At 33.0% G+C, this 17,080-nt stretch overlaps 1 protein-coding gene across 2 annotated transcripts in view; it reads left to right on the top strand.

The window, feature by feature from the left end:
* LOC106135376 (serine proteinase stubble) overlaps nucleotides 1-17,080 on the top strand; it is a 138,695-nt gene that overhangs the window by 10,162 nt on the left and 111,453 nt on the right. For both annotated transcript variants that reach the window (XM_013335661.2, XM_060945462.1), the window contains exon 2: nucleotides 9,127-9,212. In XM_013335661.2, the coding sequence (XP_013191115.2) occupies nucleotides 9,191-9,212 (22 nt within the window). In that variant the 5' untranslated portion in view covers nucleotides 9,127-9,190. The remainder of the gene's footprint in view (nucleotides 1-9,126; nucleotides 9,213-17,080) is intronic.

The raw sequence follows: 17,080 nt of genomic DNA on the forward strand, positions 1-17,080 counted from the left end.
TGTTTTTTGGAATAAATAAATAAATATGGGACAAAGCTAGCCTTACATTAAGTTTGAGACTTTGGCGCTCTAAGAATCGTCGAATAAGTTGTAATGAGTAAACCATAAACGTGAATTTCACGAATTTTTAGTACTAAAATAGTCATTATCATTGTAAAAACTACTTAAGGTGCTAAAAAACAAATTAAGTTTATTAAGATTATTCTTTGAGGTTTTGCCTTCTAATGTGTGAATAGATTCCCAACATAGCGAGACTTCGAGAGACTGCAACTAATATATTATTTCCATTAAACCTCACTAAACACATCATAAATATCTCATTGAGTATCGATCAAAACTAATTTTAGTTTGACCTGATTCGCGAAGAATCTGATAAAAATATTTTGAACCTCGCAACGGTATTAATTATGCAATTCATTTTGTTAGTTAGAACAAGGTAAATTGACCTTAAAATTATGCCCGAATTACATTTAAAACACTTTCGCTGAATATTCAAGACAATAATTTTTCTTATGTCTTTTTTGTGTTAACACCAAGTTCATTTGTAAAAGTGCGTGTCACATAAATTAAAACGTATTTTTTAATAATGGCAGTAACAATCATTTGCCGTGTGGTTACTGGCACCAATACAAAAAAAGAATAGGACCTGCATCTCTTTCCCATGGATGTCGAAAAGGCGACTAAGAGATAGGCTTTGCTGAACTTGGGGTTCTTTTTTAGGCGATGGGTGGATGGATGGATGGATTTGAATCTCAATTCTATAATTAAGCCAAAAAGCTGAACGTGGCCATTCAGTCTTTTCAAGACTGTTGGCTCTGTCTACCTCGCAAGGGATATAGACGTGACCATATGTATGTATGTATTTTTAATAATACTTACATTCCGTATAGAATCACATACATACATAGGTACATCAGGCAGATACATATTTTACTTGCCACGGTTCCACTATACATCTTTATCTTCTTCATGAGTGATTCTTCGGTTAAAGCAAGTAAAGGTATTAACATAATTGTGAATAATATTATTATCACCATAAAAAAGTGCTTCAATTAAGGTATATATATCGTACACACAATCACGCATCTTTTCAGGAGGCGCAGGCAGAGTCTACATCTTTTGACTTGCCACGATCCTTGCATACTTCTTTCGCTTCGTCCACATTCATAACTAGCTGTGCCTTGTTTAAAACAATTTGCGAACAAATTATGTCGATGCTACCTCGCTTTTCATCGCGTCTTTATTGACAGTGTGTGAAGTTAACCAGCCCGGTTAGTTTGCAGTATAAGGAAGTGAAGTCTCATTGTGCCCATGGGTTTTGGACCAATCTGATTTTTAAGAACTTCTTCTTCATGGTCTGTTAAAAAATCAATTATACTCATATTTAAAAAACATAGATACATACAAATAATCACGTCTATATTCCTTGCGAGTTACACAGAGCCAATAGTCTTGTAAGGCCTTACAGCCTACCTTCAGCTAAGAACAACCTAAGCAAGGTTAAAAATATGTATCATATATGTATGTGAATTAAATAAAAAAAACAAGATTTAGTTACATTAAGATTAAGTTATCTTACAATATTACAGATACAGATATCGTCTTCAATCCGTAAAGGGTTAAGATTTAGTTTCATAGCCGACTGATGGAATGGAGTTTCAGAATGTGTCGTGGGAAAAAACAAATTTTGCCACGTATAGATACTTGGACTTCCTATTTTTAACAATTAAGTGATTGGAAGTATATGTAAATAATTGTTTATTACAATGAACAATATTTGATTAAAAAATTTGTGACAGGAAATATTCCGAAGGGGCCAAAGAGAAAATACTCATTGGGCCAGTTTCACGCTAATGCTTCGTTTCATTAAGATGAATGGCAAAACTATACAGGAACTTACCTCATACGTCCTCAGTTCTTGCGGCGTCGACAGAGCGTCGGATTAGGACTGTAAAGAGTACGTTGTTATTGATACCCTGATAATCTAAAAGTATATTTTATCTGGAAATCAGAAAATGTATTGTATTACAAATATTACTATATCTTTGGTTAAAATTTTTAATATTTACAATGTTTTTTTATAGAAATTATGTCTGATTAACAAATAATGACGCAGTTACTCATGTAAAACTTAAAATGTATGATTTTTTTAGCCTATAAAAACCAAGAAAATTACTAACTATCGCTATCATTTTTCATCGGCTCATGAATTAAACTAGCAATTAGTAATTACGTTAACTGACCTGGCGAGTCATAAATCAACATAAAATGGAAAATAATGGGTTCCAGTGCGAAGCTTGAAAATTGCGAATTTCATTATTGTAAAGATTGGGTCAGGAGGTCAAGAAATGGGTTAGATTTAGAACTTTAAATAATAATCTTTGCTTGCAAATAAAATGCTTTTAACTGCGTTAGAAGTGGTTATACCATATTTTGAAAATGGAAACTTTTACTTAATTTTTCACCGTTCCGACCCTAAATCTAAATAGCATTAATTTACTTATTGTTCATGACTTTAAGTTTCATGAGTATTGGTTTCGGCGACTCCGCAAGAAATGAATTTTTTTTTAACATAAAACAACAGTATAGCAAAATGTGTGATATATTTTTTAAATTTTTCTCATGTTATTTTGTCTGTTATTTGTTATTTTTAACCGGACAATTATCGCCGTTCAAATAATAGTTCATGAACACTGGCTTGTTGAACTAACTGACCGATGGGTTACGATTTCGCGCGAAATTTCTGGGAAGTATTTCTCATATTTGCATGCTATTCTGCGTTGGTATTTCATAGTTGTTGGTTTAATATTTGAATGATGAAATCTCGGGTCATTGGAATCATCCTAATTAAATATAGATTCATATACTTATCTAATTGTGGTGGAAGTTAGGTGTGTTTATAATAATTTTTCACGAAATAATTTGATAATCCATACTGATATTTTAAAGTCTATCAGTCTGTTACACTTTCACGCCGAAACTACTGGAGTAGTTTTGATGTAATTTTCTTTTGTCATAAATTTATTTATTTATTCAAAGTCAAATGGTGATTACTTATTGGTAGTAGGCTAGTAATTCTTAAAAAAAGTGAATGACTGCTTACGAAAATAAGCACCTAATGGGCAATCAAATCCATGAAAAAAAAACACCTTTTCAATACCTCCATACCCTTTTTATCGTAACCACTCTCATAACGCAAACGTTAATAATCTTAACCCATACAAAGCGGTACACGCAAATTAAAACTGTACGGTACACAAAAGCGATCCGTACCCGGTAAAATAATACGTTTAGAATGAATGCGATAGTGATGTGGCCGAGTGTACCGTTGCCGACTGTATCAATAACGCATCAGTGAGGGCATTAAGCCGGATTCTTGCTCCCGCGCACGCTTGCCGCCTTATTCTGAATTTGAATGCGAAAGTTTGTTTTTTATATTATGTTGATCGATTAGCGGTTTGCCGCGACTTCACCCGTGGTACATACATCTTAACGAAAATAATATACCTTTTTAACGGTGAAAGAATTTTCATGATCGGTATTCCCGTGATAGTGCTATTAAAATTGTGTTCTTCTACAATCGATGATAGCTGCGTATATTTTCATAGGGAAGAGATTTGGTAAAATTTTCGAGAAATCAAACATTGCGGTTATTTGTTCTTACGCTAAAGCCGAAATGAATAATAAAGATACTGCGAATTGTATTAAAGTGAATATTTTTTTATTAGCGTTTGTCCTGGTTACATACTCGCCACTCTGAAGACAACCTCGCAACCTTGGCAGGAGAAGGAAAGTAAAAGTTCGTCATTAAGACCTTTCAGTCTTATCAACACTGTTAGATCTAAATACCCCGTATGATAATATGCATTTATGTAGGAAGTACATTAGAATAATCCCGCAATAGGTATTAACTGCGTTTTGAAGGTAATATCTTAGAATGCACGCGTAGTGCAATAATGCAGGTGGATTCAATACATATAGAACGTAACCATTCTATGAGATTCCTACAGCTGTGGTAATGACCCGAGCAGGGTTGCCATATACATGGAATTTCCCGAATATGTCCGGTAATAGACAAAGGAATTCAAATACGTCCGGAATTTGCCCGATTTGAGTAATGAATTTGAAATGTTTTAGCTTCAGTAAAAGGGTCTTTTGGGAGGCAAAAGCTAATTCAAACAACGGATAGAGTGATTTAATATTATGCTTTCACTATGTAGAAAGTAAAGTAAGTATATTATAACGGCAATTACTTAACTATACCTAAATAAAAAAAAAACTGCTCGATCCTATTTAAATAATTTCACATTTTTTAAAAGCTATGATAAATGTTTTCGATTAAAATAATTAAAAAAAATTTAAAATCTAAGTTGTTAAAATATTCGTTAATACCTGTATTTCAATTGCGAAAGACTAATATACTTATTCCCTTTTATTCGTTTATTTTTTTGTTTGAAATTATTATGTTTTTCATAAACTGCCAAACATGTTTACTGATCTGACAACCCTAAATTATTGGACTAGCGGTCTGTGTTGCCGGATCGGTAGTTTGTGGATCTTTGTTTTATTCCGCTAATGAATTTCAGACGTGTCAATAAATAAGGTGTTGGTTACCACTGGCTTCTGTCCTATGTAGTCATTTGTTACAATAAACTTACAATTCAATAGTCCAATCCACGAGCTTTCAATGGGTGATCTACATGGGCCTTTAAATTGTTTTCTATTTAATGGATAAATAAATTATTTGTTTTATTATTGCTTTTATCTAATTTAAAACTGTTAAGTTATAATATAAAACTGGTAAATTAGTTGTAATAAGACGGCTGTTAATTATATGGAGAAAGAAATTGTATGACGATTAACCATAATAAGGTGTAATTACAACTATATGATACAAAAAAACACAGTATCAATTCTTTGTTGTATTGATTGTGTGATTTTAATTTTTTTAATCCAAAGCGAAGCCGTCTAACTATATTGCAACTTTCGAAGCAAAAATCGGCTAAGCTCGGCTAGCTATTGAGTCTGAATAAAGAAAACACAATTTTTTCTCATCTTTTATTTTAGTAATTTTATACATATATAGAAAAAGAATTTAGGATTCCTTAGATAGGACCATAAAATTAATGAGAAGCACTACGCAAAGTTTAAAGTCTAATAATAATAATCACAAAGAGCAGTTACCAGCAGTTACTAGTTGGAGAAAAAATTACTAAAATATGCGTGTTAGTGTGTCTGGTGCATCACAAAATTGCAAGCTGCCCCACATTTAGGTAGGTAAGAGTGGTAAGAGCCTCTCGCTACTTGTCCGGACGGCAATTATGTTTGCGACACACGGTCAGCAAGTTTAGTGAATAATACAAAGCCGCGCGTAGTTTGCAGACAATTACGACTATTTATCTTCTTACAGCAAGGTAATAAGGACTTTTAATTAGCAATTGTGTTCCAATGGTGGTAAGGTTCTATTGATAACAAAGTTGTGGATGTTTGACGCGTGTCTTCACACGATCTATGTTTTTTACCTGATTTAATTTACTATTTAACCGTGGTCACATTCAGACCCCTGGATTCTGGTAACCGAGATAAGTGCCGCAGGTGGATTATACTTAGTCACTGTTACTGTATTGACTTCGGACTTGCGCGCTGAAAGCAGGCTCATATTAGTGCTTTTTCAGTCTACCTTACCTCGTAAAGATGAAGCATGTAGTAAATTTATCTTTTTTAGTCTCCGTTTATTTATTTAAACTTAATTGCACAAAATACAAATGACTAAATAATAATACTAAAACTAATACTAAAAGCATTATTTATCTAAGAATATTTTAACATTAAAATTTTTTATTTATGGATAAACGCAGAAATCTATATTTAATTTTTAATTCTAGATACTTAATCAATTTCTGTGGTTATTGTTTTTACTTTCCACACACTGAGACCGTGTGTCCATAGAAACGCGAAAATGAGCATAATTTGCACACCACAAATAGCGCTTATTATTTTAAAGTACCCACGTATTGTCTCGGCTGATTTCTTTTAACTTTTTTTTTCACCGTGCTGACATTTTGAGTGGAATTGTCTACAAAATGGCGGACGTTTTGGTCGTTTTCATTGATTAGAGCCATTTTAAAATGTAATTTGTGTGAATTTGAACTTTCTATTTGTTAACAAAAAGTTGCCATTTGTTACCTTTTTTTTACAACATACTTCAAACCTTTTACATTTATAACTTTCATGACAGGTTGAGGAAACTGCTTACCATTGGGTTGCTATACATTTGTTTATCCGCTTCTATCCTCAATAAGCGATTCTATATCGAGTAATTAAAAAAACTGCCTTTGATATAACTGTTTCAAAGATTGTTTAAAGATTTATGAACCTTATTCGTACTATATATTATCTATTAGTGTTATGATCAACCGAACCTATGTTGAAACTTAAAAATGTCTCCAATCTACATACATACATATAATCATGTCTATATCCCTTGCGGGGTAGACAGAGCCAACAGTCTGAATAAAATACTGATAGGCCACGTTAATCTAGTTAAAAAAGAATGTTAAGGGTGGACAACCCTTATCAGACCTACTCAATATGTTCACAAAATTTCATGAGAATCGGTCAAGCCGTATCTGCTCCTCCGAACGGGAACGCAAATTGTGACACGAGAATTTTATATATAAAATTAAAAACAAACAACGTAAAAGAAGATTAATACAAAAAGAATAATATTGAAAGTCATCTGGTAGCCGGTACGGTATTCTTAAAGCGCGCGTAACTGTACGTGCGCGTCGTTAATACCACGTCATGGTTGTACAGTCAGCTACATTATGAATATTATTACGGTATGTCGTGTGGTTCTTCATAGATGTCGTAAAAGGCGACTACAGTTTAGGCTTATAAATTAGGGTTCTTCTTTTAGGCGATGGGCTAGCAACCTGTTACTATTTGAATTCTATCTATCATCAAGCCAGAAAGCTATTCTATTCTATTATAATTTTTATATGTAGTTTATAATTATGCCGTGTGGTTTGATGTCGTGAAACGTTGACTAAGGTAAGTATAGAATAATAATGGGAACTTGGAATTCTTTTAGACATTGGTTAGCAACCTGTCACTATTTGAATCTCAATTCTATCATTATCTCATCTATATCTATCTTCCATCTGTATTTATATCTATATCATAATCATTTATTTAATTTAGACCTTAGATAATTTTAATTTAATTTATGTGATATAGCAGTTAATAGCTGCAATAAAGATTATTATTATTATCCCATACAAATGATCGTGGCCTTTCAGACTTTGCGAGACTATTGGCTCTGTCTACCCCTAAGGGATAAAGACGTGATTACATGTATGTATGCATGCATATTGTTTATATATGTATGTATTCTAAACCTAAGTACATTGGAAGTAGATAAAAGGAACTTTATGTAGCTGACTATACCAGGTTTAGCAATATGTAATTCATTTTATTATAAAACAGCTTGTGTTCGTACATGTTTTTTTAATTTTCTATACGTAAACATAAATTTAAAAAAAACGCTGTGTTTGAATTAAGAACAACGTTTGAAGGGCTCAAAAAAGGTAAATAGGTTTTACATTACGAAGAAAAATGTTTCACTCGTATAGTAGTATTTATTTTGTAGGTACACAGCTTCATTCGCTTTTATTATGAAGCCTTTGTGTCATTCTCAGATTTAATCTGTCTTTATTTTCTAAATCCGTTTGATAGCGTGAAGGAGTAAAAACATAATATGTATACTCATAAAAACACAAGCCGTGTGGTTCCCGGCACCAAGACAAAAAAGAATAGGACCACTCCATCTCTTTCCCATGAATGTCGTAAAAGGCGACTATGGGATAGGCTTACAAACTTGGGATTCTTTTTTAGGCGATGGGTTAGCAACCTGTCACTATTTAAATCTCAATTATATCATTAAGCCAAATAGCTGAACATGGCCATTCAGTATTTTCAAGATTGTTGGCTCTGTCTACCCCGCAAGGGATATAGACGTGATTATTTGTACGTATGTATACGAAAATCAGAAGAATTATATTTATTCCCGTTTCATAAAGCCTAGATAGAAAGGTAACTTCATTCGGGTTATCTGACAATATATGCAGTCATATTTTTTGTGAATATTATCTATCAAAAGAGCACACAGCATTGTAATGAAATAAAAGAAAACAGAAATGGAATTTTCTATATATATCCTTGAAAGGTTTATATTAGCATAAAATATAGCATAAAACATAGCTGAAAATTGAAACATTCAGTCGTCATTGACAGCTTATTCTTCATTTATTCTTCATAATTTTCAGTATTTCCATTGGTGTTTGAGTAGCTTGAAATAAATGTATTTTTTAAATATTTTTGGGCCATTTGCATAAAAAATTGCATATAAAGTTCTTTTTAAAGACAATAACAATTATATTTGCATTAAGTTGATTTAACAATTTGAAAAGTGTGCCAATTCATCTGCGGATAAGATATTTAATGGATAAATTGTCATCTAATTCAAAATTTATCTAAAAAAAATTAAAAAATAACTTGGAAATATTTCTTTACTCACGTTAGTTTGTTACACGGTCCCGTTTGTGTCAAAATAGAAGAAAAACATTGCGTAATTTTTAGTCAGAAAGTAGGTGTGGCACTTTTTGTGGCTAAATAGAGATTTTAATATCTACTTCCGAGGAAAATGCTGTGCTACTGACTTTATTACGTTTTTGTATTCGATCGTTTGGGTGTTTACCAGATAATAAACCGAATTGTGAGCGTGAACATTGAATTGTATTGAAAACTAACATTTGAACAACTATCTTTGTTGGTATTTGGGTGAGGTGAGAAATTATTTGTACCTAATTGGTAGACTGAGTCCTTACGATCGCTCAGTATTTTTATTTATCTTGTAATAAATCTTTAGTCATTCTTGGCTCTGATATGGAGCCTAAAAAATATATAAAAAGCGTTTTAGTTCTTGCATTAGCTATGTCAACAGCTTCGCAGGCGTGGTCTTAGTTCTCGAAGAACGACTAGTAATATATAACAAAGACTTCATAAGATTTATCTGCTAGTAATACGAGTATATAACAAAGACTTCATAAGCTTTGTCTGTTTCAGGTGGTGTGTGTGGCGACAGGCGCTGAAGGAGCGGTGATGCGCCGCGAGCGCCCGGGATCGACACATGCATGCCGCCCGCGCACCCGGTAAGTTTTTATTTTTTATTAAATCATAAAATTGTATTGGTGCCGTGTGGTTCCCGGCACCAATACAAAAAAGAATAGGACCACTCCATCTCTTTCCCATGGATGTCGTAAAAGCCGACTAAGGGGTAGGCTTATAAACTTGAGATTCTTCTTTTAGGCGATGGGCTAGCAACCTGTCACTATTTGAATCTCAATCCTATCTTAAAGCCAAATAGCTGAACGTGGCCTATCAGTCTTTACAAGACTGTAGGCTCTGTCTACCCCGCAAGGGATATAGACGTGATTATATGTATGTATGTATGTTTAAATATTGGTAACTAAACTTTTGGTTGGCACTAAATAGACTATCGCTATACTTTTAATTATTTAAAAGTCAGAATTTTTACGTAAATTTGCTTATTTTCATCATTGTACTGTTCCCCTAGATTTTCCTAGATCCTACTAATTTCTTTCGATTCCTGAACATGTGGAAATGTAACTCAACGGTTGAATGACAGATGCTTCAAGCATTAAGTCCGCCAATTGCGCTATATAAGAATACTATATTTTGTACAATTATAAAAAACAAACAAGTTAACATAATCCAGAAAAACTCTTTGCTGACCAGTAATAAATCAATTAGATTCGAGATTTGTTTTTTTTTAAAATAATGATGATAAATAAAGGCGTCTCTGCCTTTTAAATTTATTTCACATTTATTTCGACGACTGCCATTCATCATATCCACTATAAATATTAATATTAACCGTGTCAGTGGGTCGGCCATACATTTATCCCCGTTCGGCGAAAGTGCTTTTGTTTTGAGTATCGTGTTTGTCATCGGACGATGCCATTTAGCACACAATAAGATTTCTCATCATTTTATTCAATTAGAAAGCCAACGTAACATTTGTACTTACGTAATGAAAAATTGGAAAATTTTGAGTATAAACAGTGTACACGTACTTATTATAAAGCTTTTTTACAAGATCGCAAGAAGGGTTAGTAATAAAATCTCGTTAAATTTTTTAACAACAAGTAAATAAAGTTTATGTTTAAAATAAATTGTTTTGTCCTTAAATAAATCTCGCAGAAGTTATATGTAAAATTTAAATAAATATTAACAAATAAAAAATAAAATATAAATAGTTGATACATTTAGTATACAAGTATTTTAAGGTTCTATAAAAAATTAAATTGTTGAATTGAAAACCAAAAAGAAATAAATGAAAAGAGCCGCCCCAACTAAAAATACTAAAGAAATGCTTAAAACTGAGCAAGTCAAAATTATATAAATTAATTTAGGTTAACTGTCCAAACAAGTAGGTTATTTTCGTAATATTTACATATCCTACGTACAACGGAACGGCATAGTGATAATTTCCACGAGCATCAATTACCATGACATTAATGTGGATAACTGGAGCGAACCGAATTGGTACACTAACTTGTTTGACCCATCGTTACAACAAGATAATGTTTGATTAAATATTGTCATTTAGGTTATGAATATGAATGATAACTCGGTCGAATGTTTGAATTATTAAAAATTGCTCGAAGAAGCGTATCCGTTTAGATAAATCCACCTTTAAACGTCACCACGTACGATGTCTTTTCTGAGTAACATGAAGTTATGAGGGAAAATATCTCCAAAGAGTTTTGTTTGAAAAATCAGCTTTGAAGCTTTGAAGAGGGAAGCCGCCGCTGTAAAACTCATTTGTCGTGGATTAAGTCTCGGTTGCGTCTATACATCATACATCCACCTGTGATAGCTATCGTGGACAAAGTAAATCAAGTTTTTCATGAGACTCCTGTCTGACCTCCGCAACCTTTGCAGGGGAGTCTAACCCATATTGGATCTTGGTTACACATCCAAATGTCTGTATGTGCAGGTTTCCTCACGATGCCACTCAAAGAGCATTGGTTAGCATTCAAACTAATGTACATTATTCGGAAAAGCATTATTCGAAATAGCCGCGGTAAATTTAGACCTGTCTAATTATTTCAATCATCTCTAATAACGCCTTACGACAACCTCCTTCTATTCATTCTCTCAACACCTACGGGTCTTGAAAGAATAATACAAAAAGTAGAAGGCTTTACACGATAAATTACGTAATCAACGCTTTTAACAACCTAATTATGAGTCTTTGACATGCCACTAATTAATGTGACAAGGTGTTGATTATAAAGCGGTACTTGATAAGTTGTTTGATGTTTAGCTGTGCGTGTTAGTCTGTGCTACGTTTACATTACCTTCGTTAATAGGAGTTAGTTCTGTCGCATTTTCATCTAGTATTTTATATACGCTTTAAGTGTTTGGTAAAACAAATTTAAAAAGAAAATAATGGGAAGGCTTTTTAACTAGGGATTATTCTTTAAGCCTATGGCTAGCAACCTATTTCTATTTGAATCTCAATTCAATCATTAAGCCATGCAGCTGATCGTTAATGTATTAGTAAATAACGGGGTTGTTATTAAAAGATGTTGGTAGCGCTTAAAAAAAAACTTGAAAACAAGTTACACACAACTTACTAAGTTCGAGTAAAAGTTCCATTAACTTTTATAACGTAGGTATTATAATTGTATCGTAATATTACTCGCACCGTGTGAACTAAACCAGCTGATTATGTCAGTTGGATGTTGACTTTTTTTATATACTTATTGAAAATAAACTTCGTGGCTAATGAATGATTAAAATCATTCGTATATTAGTACTCTTAGCATAAAGCGGACCCCGGGCCCTGAACCATAACCATAGAGGATGCAATTGAGAAAGATGAGACAAGAATGAAAACTTATAAAATCTCACTTTCCTGTCGTGGGCCTGCTGGAAGAAATTTCTCTAGAAATAAGTAGAGCCCTTGTACTAAATTTCTCTTTAAGTTTTTTTTCTTATTTTCCTTGTTGTACATAAATAAATAAAAATAAAAAAATATTTTAATTAAGGTATAGAGAATATACATATATCTACTTAACTGTAAATCTGGTTACATAATATTTTCGTGAATAATTAGTTACAAACGCGCAATTGTAATTTTATCGAAGAAAGTACATGAATATTTTTTATTTATTTTTTAACGAATCACAACGTACAATAAAAGTTTATTTAACGGCCAATTATGTTGGAGGCTCGTTGTAATTGACGTTGTATTAGCAACTAAAATAGCCCTAATAAAAAGTGAAAACTTGCACTTCGTAGCGCCACATGTGGGTGGATGTATAGACGTGTTGTTACATGTAATTGGATGTAATAAAATATCTCTTTTATTTAAACTTTAGACTTACATAAGACCATCATGAGATCTTTACGGAGAATGTAATTTAATTGATATTTTGACGAAGGTTTTAGATATTTTCATATTTATTTTGGCAGTGTATTATTGCATGTCTAGTTTTATTATTCAATTTCTTATACTTGTATTTCAATTGAAGTCGTGTATTTATAAAAAAGAAAGTTTATAGTAAGAAAAATAAATAATTCAATGCTTTTCCTTGAAAAAATAATGCGACTGATGTAAACGAGGCTTAATGAGTAATTTGCAAAAAATCTTAGAAAACACTTTCACGATCGCGAATTCCGATTTCAACGAAAGTGACCTACCAAAAAAAAAAACAACGTACAAATAGGGTACAGTCAACCGCATATCAAACCGCATACCGCAAAGCATATCTAGTTACCCAGCTTGGAACGACGCCGTAATAGAGGTGAATTCACAGTGAATTTCGGTAGACTGATATGCTGCTGACTGTACTAAGAAATCGCGCACCGTCGCGCGTCCGCAAGTCGTAATTACAAAAAGCAATTAGTGAGTGAAAGTGAAAAAAGTGACTTTTTCGGAAAAGTGTCGGAACATTTGCGTTGCGCAACCCGCCGCCGTCCGGTCATCGACGAGTTTTCGGTAAAGCATTCGTGACTACAATATCAATCGTCGTTCTGAACATTTACGTGACTTGGCTGACCGCTACTGGGGAAATTAAAAGTGTTTATTTGATGGAATGGACGAATTAATGTTAATAGGCTGTTGTTTGTGACGTTATTTTATTATATGCGCTACTTAACATTCAAACCATTTAAAGTGATTTATTTAAAAAGTTACTGTTTAGCATTAGTTTTTCTTATACTAGCTGCGTCCTTTGGCTTCGCTCCCGGTTTTGAGATAAGAAGCTCCCTGTATGTTATGTCAAGTTAATTTATGCGTAATGTACAAAATTATATTAAAATCCGTCCATTGTTTTTGAGTATAAAAGTATTAAACACACTTATAAATAAATAATTTAAGTCACGAAAATGCTACCTGGAATCTTTCTGTGTTAAAGCATAGTGAATTGCCTGTTACATTTTAAGGAATTAGCTTCAAAGTTAAGAGATGACTCTTTCTTTATCCATTTCTTTATTTTTCTCAGAATCTTCTTATCAACGACTAGCTGTCCTTTACGGCTTTGCTCGTGGTACGCAGCTTATGACTTCAGCACATACCTTTTAAAGGTAAATGAATTTTCATGATCGTTTCAGTATTTCCGAAGCTCTTATAAATGAATGATTACAAACATTACCTCTCAATAAAAATTTTATAGAATATATTTTTGAGAAAGTGTTATTCTCTTCAGGCTCTTAAGAAAAAACGCATCCAACAGACTTGAGTTGAGTTGAGGTTAACTAGTTATCAGTATTTTTCTTTTTTTTTTCTTACAATACCTTTACAATAATCTCGTTTAACCCGAAATCTGTATCGTTTCGGCACTTTCTAAGCTACTCATCTTATTGTACGCGCGTCCAATATTTTTTTTTGTCAACTCCGGCCGGTGTTTACTCACGTTTAAACGTTTTCACTTTCGTCCGAAGTAACGTCGCGCACGACTACCGAACATTTACGGGTTAAGTAGGCGGTGAATGGAATACGCTAATATTTTGGTAGCTGTCATTATGAATGATTGTTTGGTGTTTGACAACGGATTACAAATTAGTTTTTTTTCTTTAAAAATTTTTTTTTTTTAATCTGGCCGCTTAAGAACACGAAGAGATCTAAAGAGAACTGAGATTTTTTTTATGAGAAATCAGAAAAATTGTAGCCTTGGAAAAATCAATTGATACTTTTGATCAGTAGTGCAATAGTTAATGCAATAAATTAAGTTAATGTTTTAAATCGTATCCCTTATTGTATTTTTAGTTTGTTTTTAATGATAACGTAACGTGAATGTTTTGACAACGTTTTTACCGTCGGTTATGTGACTTACTAAACTATTGATGTCTCTTTTGTAAGGTAAGTTGCGATGTTTTTATTTCAGAGATACAGTAACTATAGGTACATGCACATTGATAATCTTGTCCAAGATAGATACTTATATAGATAGGAACATTTCATTAATCTTTCATTCCGAATCGAAGCTTAAATAAACGATTTCAAATCCACCTTTATTTTCGTTAATTTCCTTTGGTTTCATTTCGGAAGAGCGAGGAAAAAATTCCCGAATAAAAGCCCTCTTTTGATGAAGTTATTTTTTTCTTTTTTGTCCTTTACTTGGCTTTTTATCTCTTTTATTTCATTCGATTATAACATTTTATTCGATTAGATATTTCAAAGTAGAATAGGATAGTATACCCTTTTTGCACATAAAAATACCTAATGATTTATCCTATTAGTACTTATGCTGATATAATGTACAAAATAATCAGTAACTAATGACAGTGTACATTCGGTATGGTCTAATATAGTTTGACCTGTAAATGTTGCGGAAGTCAGACGAGTGACACTTCATATAAAAACCTGACTTACCAAATCCGGGATATTAGTTAAAGACGCAACCCGGGCTCCTCTCCAGTGAGGTGAGGATGTAACCGGGACTAACAGGGGAAAAAAGAAGATGTCTTCTTAGGAAATTAAAAACAAACAACGAACATTTTCTCAAAATCAAAGACATTACACGTATATTTACGTTAGTTCGTTGTAATTTAGTTGTTATTTCTTTGACATAAGGGTCTACATTTTCTTGCTAGTTGTGCTGCTGACTGTACTTAGACTGAGCTTTTAATATCTTAATTACTCACGTGTTTCTTGTACGAAATTCTCATAAAGTATTTCGCACTCTCAAGGCTTACAAGGAAAGCTTTGACAAACTTTCGAACTCAGTTCTTAATACTTCGCAAAATATTGGATTTGTTTTGAAAAGTTTTACAAGAACAAACATTTATTTCGGCACGTTTAGTTTCTTTACGTAATTGACAGAGCTTCGTAAGAAAAAAATCAACTGCAACTTATGATAATTTTAACAAGCATTTATATTCTGTTCTTAACTGTACGTATTCCAGGAAAACTGAATTAAAATCCCACATTTTTTATTTGCTTACCTTACCGAGGATTCATATCATACCGAAAACCGGTCAAGTGGAGAGAGAACTTGGAAAGGGGACCCTGGGCTTCAAAGCATATAGTTTTGGATGCAACTGAGTACATGGGAAGATGAGAGAGATATAATATTTAAAAAATCTTATTTATGTGTCATACAGTTTAAATATTTGTACCTAGTAGTAGTAGTGACCTTTTCCTTATATTAATGTTTAGCCACTGTATTAAGTGCTAGTCTGGATTCTTTGATTATTCCTTCTTTTTGAAGTAAAGCTTTTATAAACTATAAAACTAACTGACACTGAATTCTGAATAATATTTCCTCGTAGTTCAAATAATTGTACGAATAATTTCCTTTATATACATATCGCGGCTTAGCTATAAACGACTTAAACAGTTGTTTAGTAAATTTTTAAACATTGACTCTTTTCTGTTAATATTTTGATTCCCACGAAAGCAGAGTTTCGAGGCACAACAATCTTTGTGTAAGCTTTATATTAATATCATTCAAATACAAATTAAAAAAAATATTCATTATTATGGGACATTTCAACATCACTTTATAATTTCTTAAAACTAAGTTTACTGCCGTTTCCAAAGCGTCTTCTGCAATAAAGTCAACTTCACAACTATCCAAACATAAAATAGAATTGTGGACGAGGTAATACATTCTTTAAATCTTTATTAATTCAGTAGCAGACTTATTAAATCATAACAAACGATGGTGACTCACGATTCTTATCGATTCTCTTAATCCTTTACAAAATCGATGCCGCTCCCTATTCGAGTTATCGATACTATTGTTCTCAACGACGAAGCTTCGATTCCCATTGTTCTTAACCGACTTTTAAAGATTAGGAACATTCGTTCATGTTTCAATCTGATGTACTGGTTTTTTATGTATTAACTTGCGTACTAATTTCCGTACTTTGCATACTAAATTATGCTAGCTGCTTCTCTTGCCGTGCAGATGTAGAAATAAATCAAGGGAATTCATTCATTCATATAATCACGTGTATATAGACAGAGCCAGCAGTCTTGAAATACTGGCCACTTTTAGCTGTTTAGCTTAATGATAGAATTGAGATTCTGATAGTGACAGGTTGCTAGTCCATCGCCTAAAAGAAGAATCCCTATCCCTTAATCGCCTTTCAAATCAAGGGAAAGGCTAATTAACTTAGGATTTATCTTTTAACCGATGGGCTAGCAACTTATCAGTACCCTGAATTCCATCATTGGGCCTTGTAGCTGAACGTGGCCTTTCAGTTCTTCCGAGACTTTCGGTTCTGTTTACTCCGTAAGGGATGGAGACGTGTTAGTATGTACATATGTATACATGTGACCTAGTTTTCCAGTCATTCTTCATCTTCCACAGTGATTTCCAAAGGCCAAATGCCATATACCAAAAGAGAAATGAAGACAAATTATCCGCTCGGCATCTCATCCTAATTACTGTTGTCGTACGTTCCGTCAAGCAAACTGACATGAAAGGGCAGGCTTTAATATTCAGGGCAAGGGTCCTTTCGGCCCATTTACAAGGTT

The sequence above is a fragment of the Amyelois transitella genome, chromosome 8 (genome assembly GCF_032362555.1).
Source record: "Amyelois transitella isolate CPQ chromosome 8, ilAmyTran1.1, whole genome shotgun sequence".
NCBI classification, from domain to species: Eukaryota; Metazoa; Arthropoda; class Insecta; order Lepidoptera; family Pyralidae; genus Amyelois; species Amyelois transitella.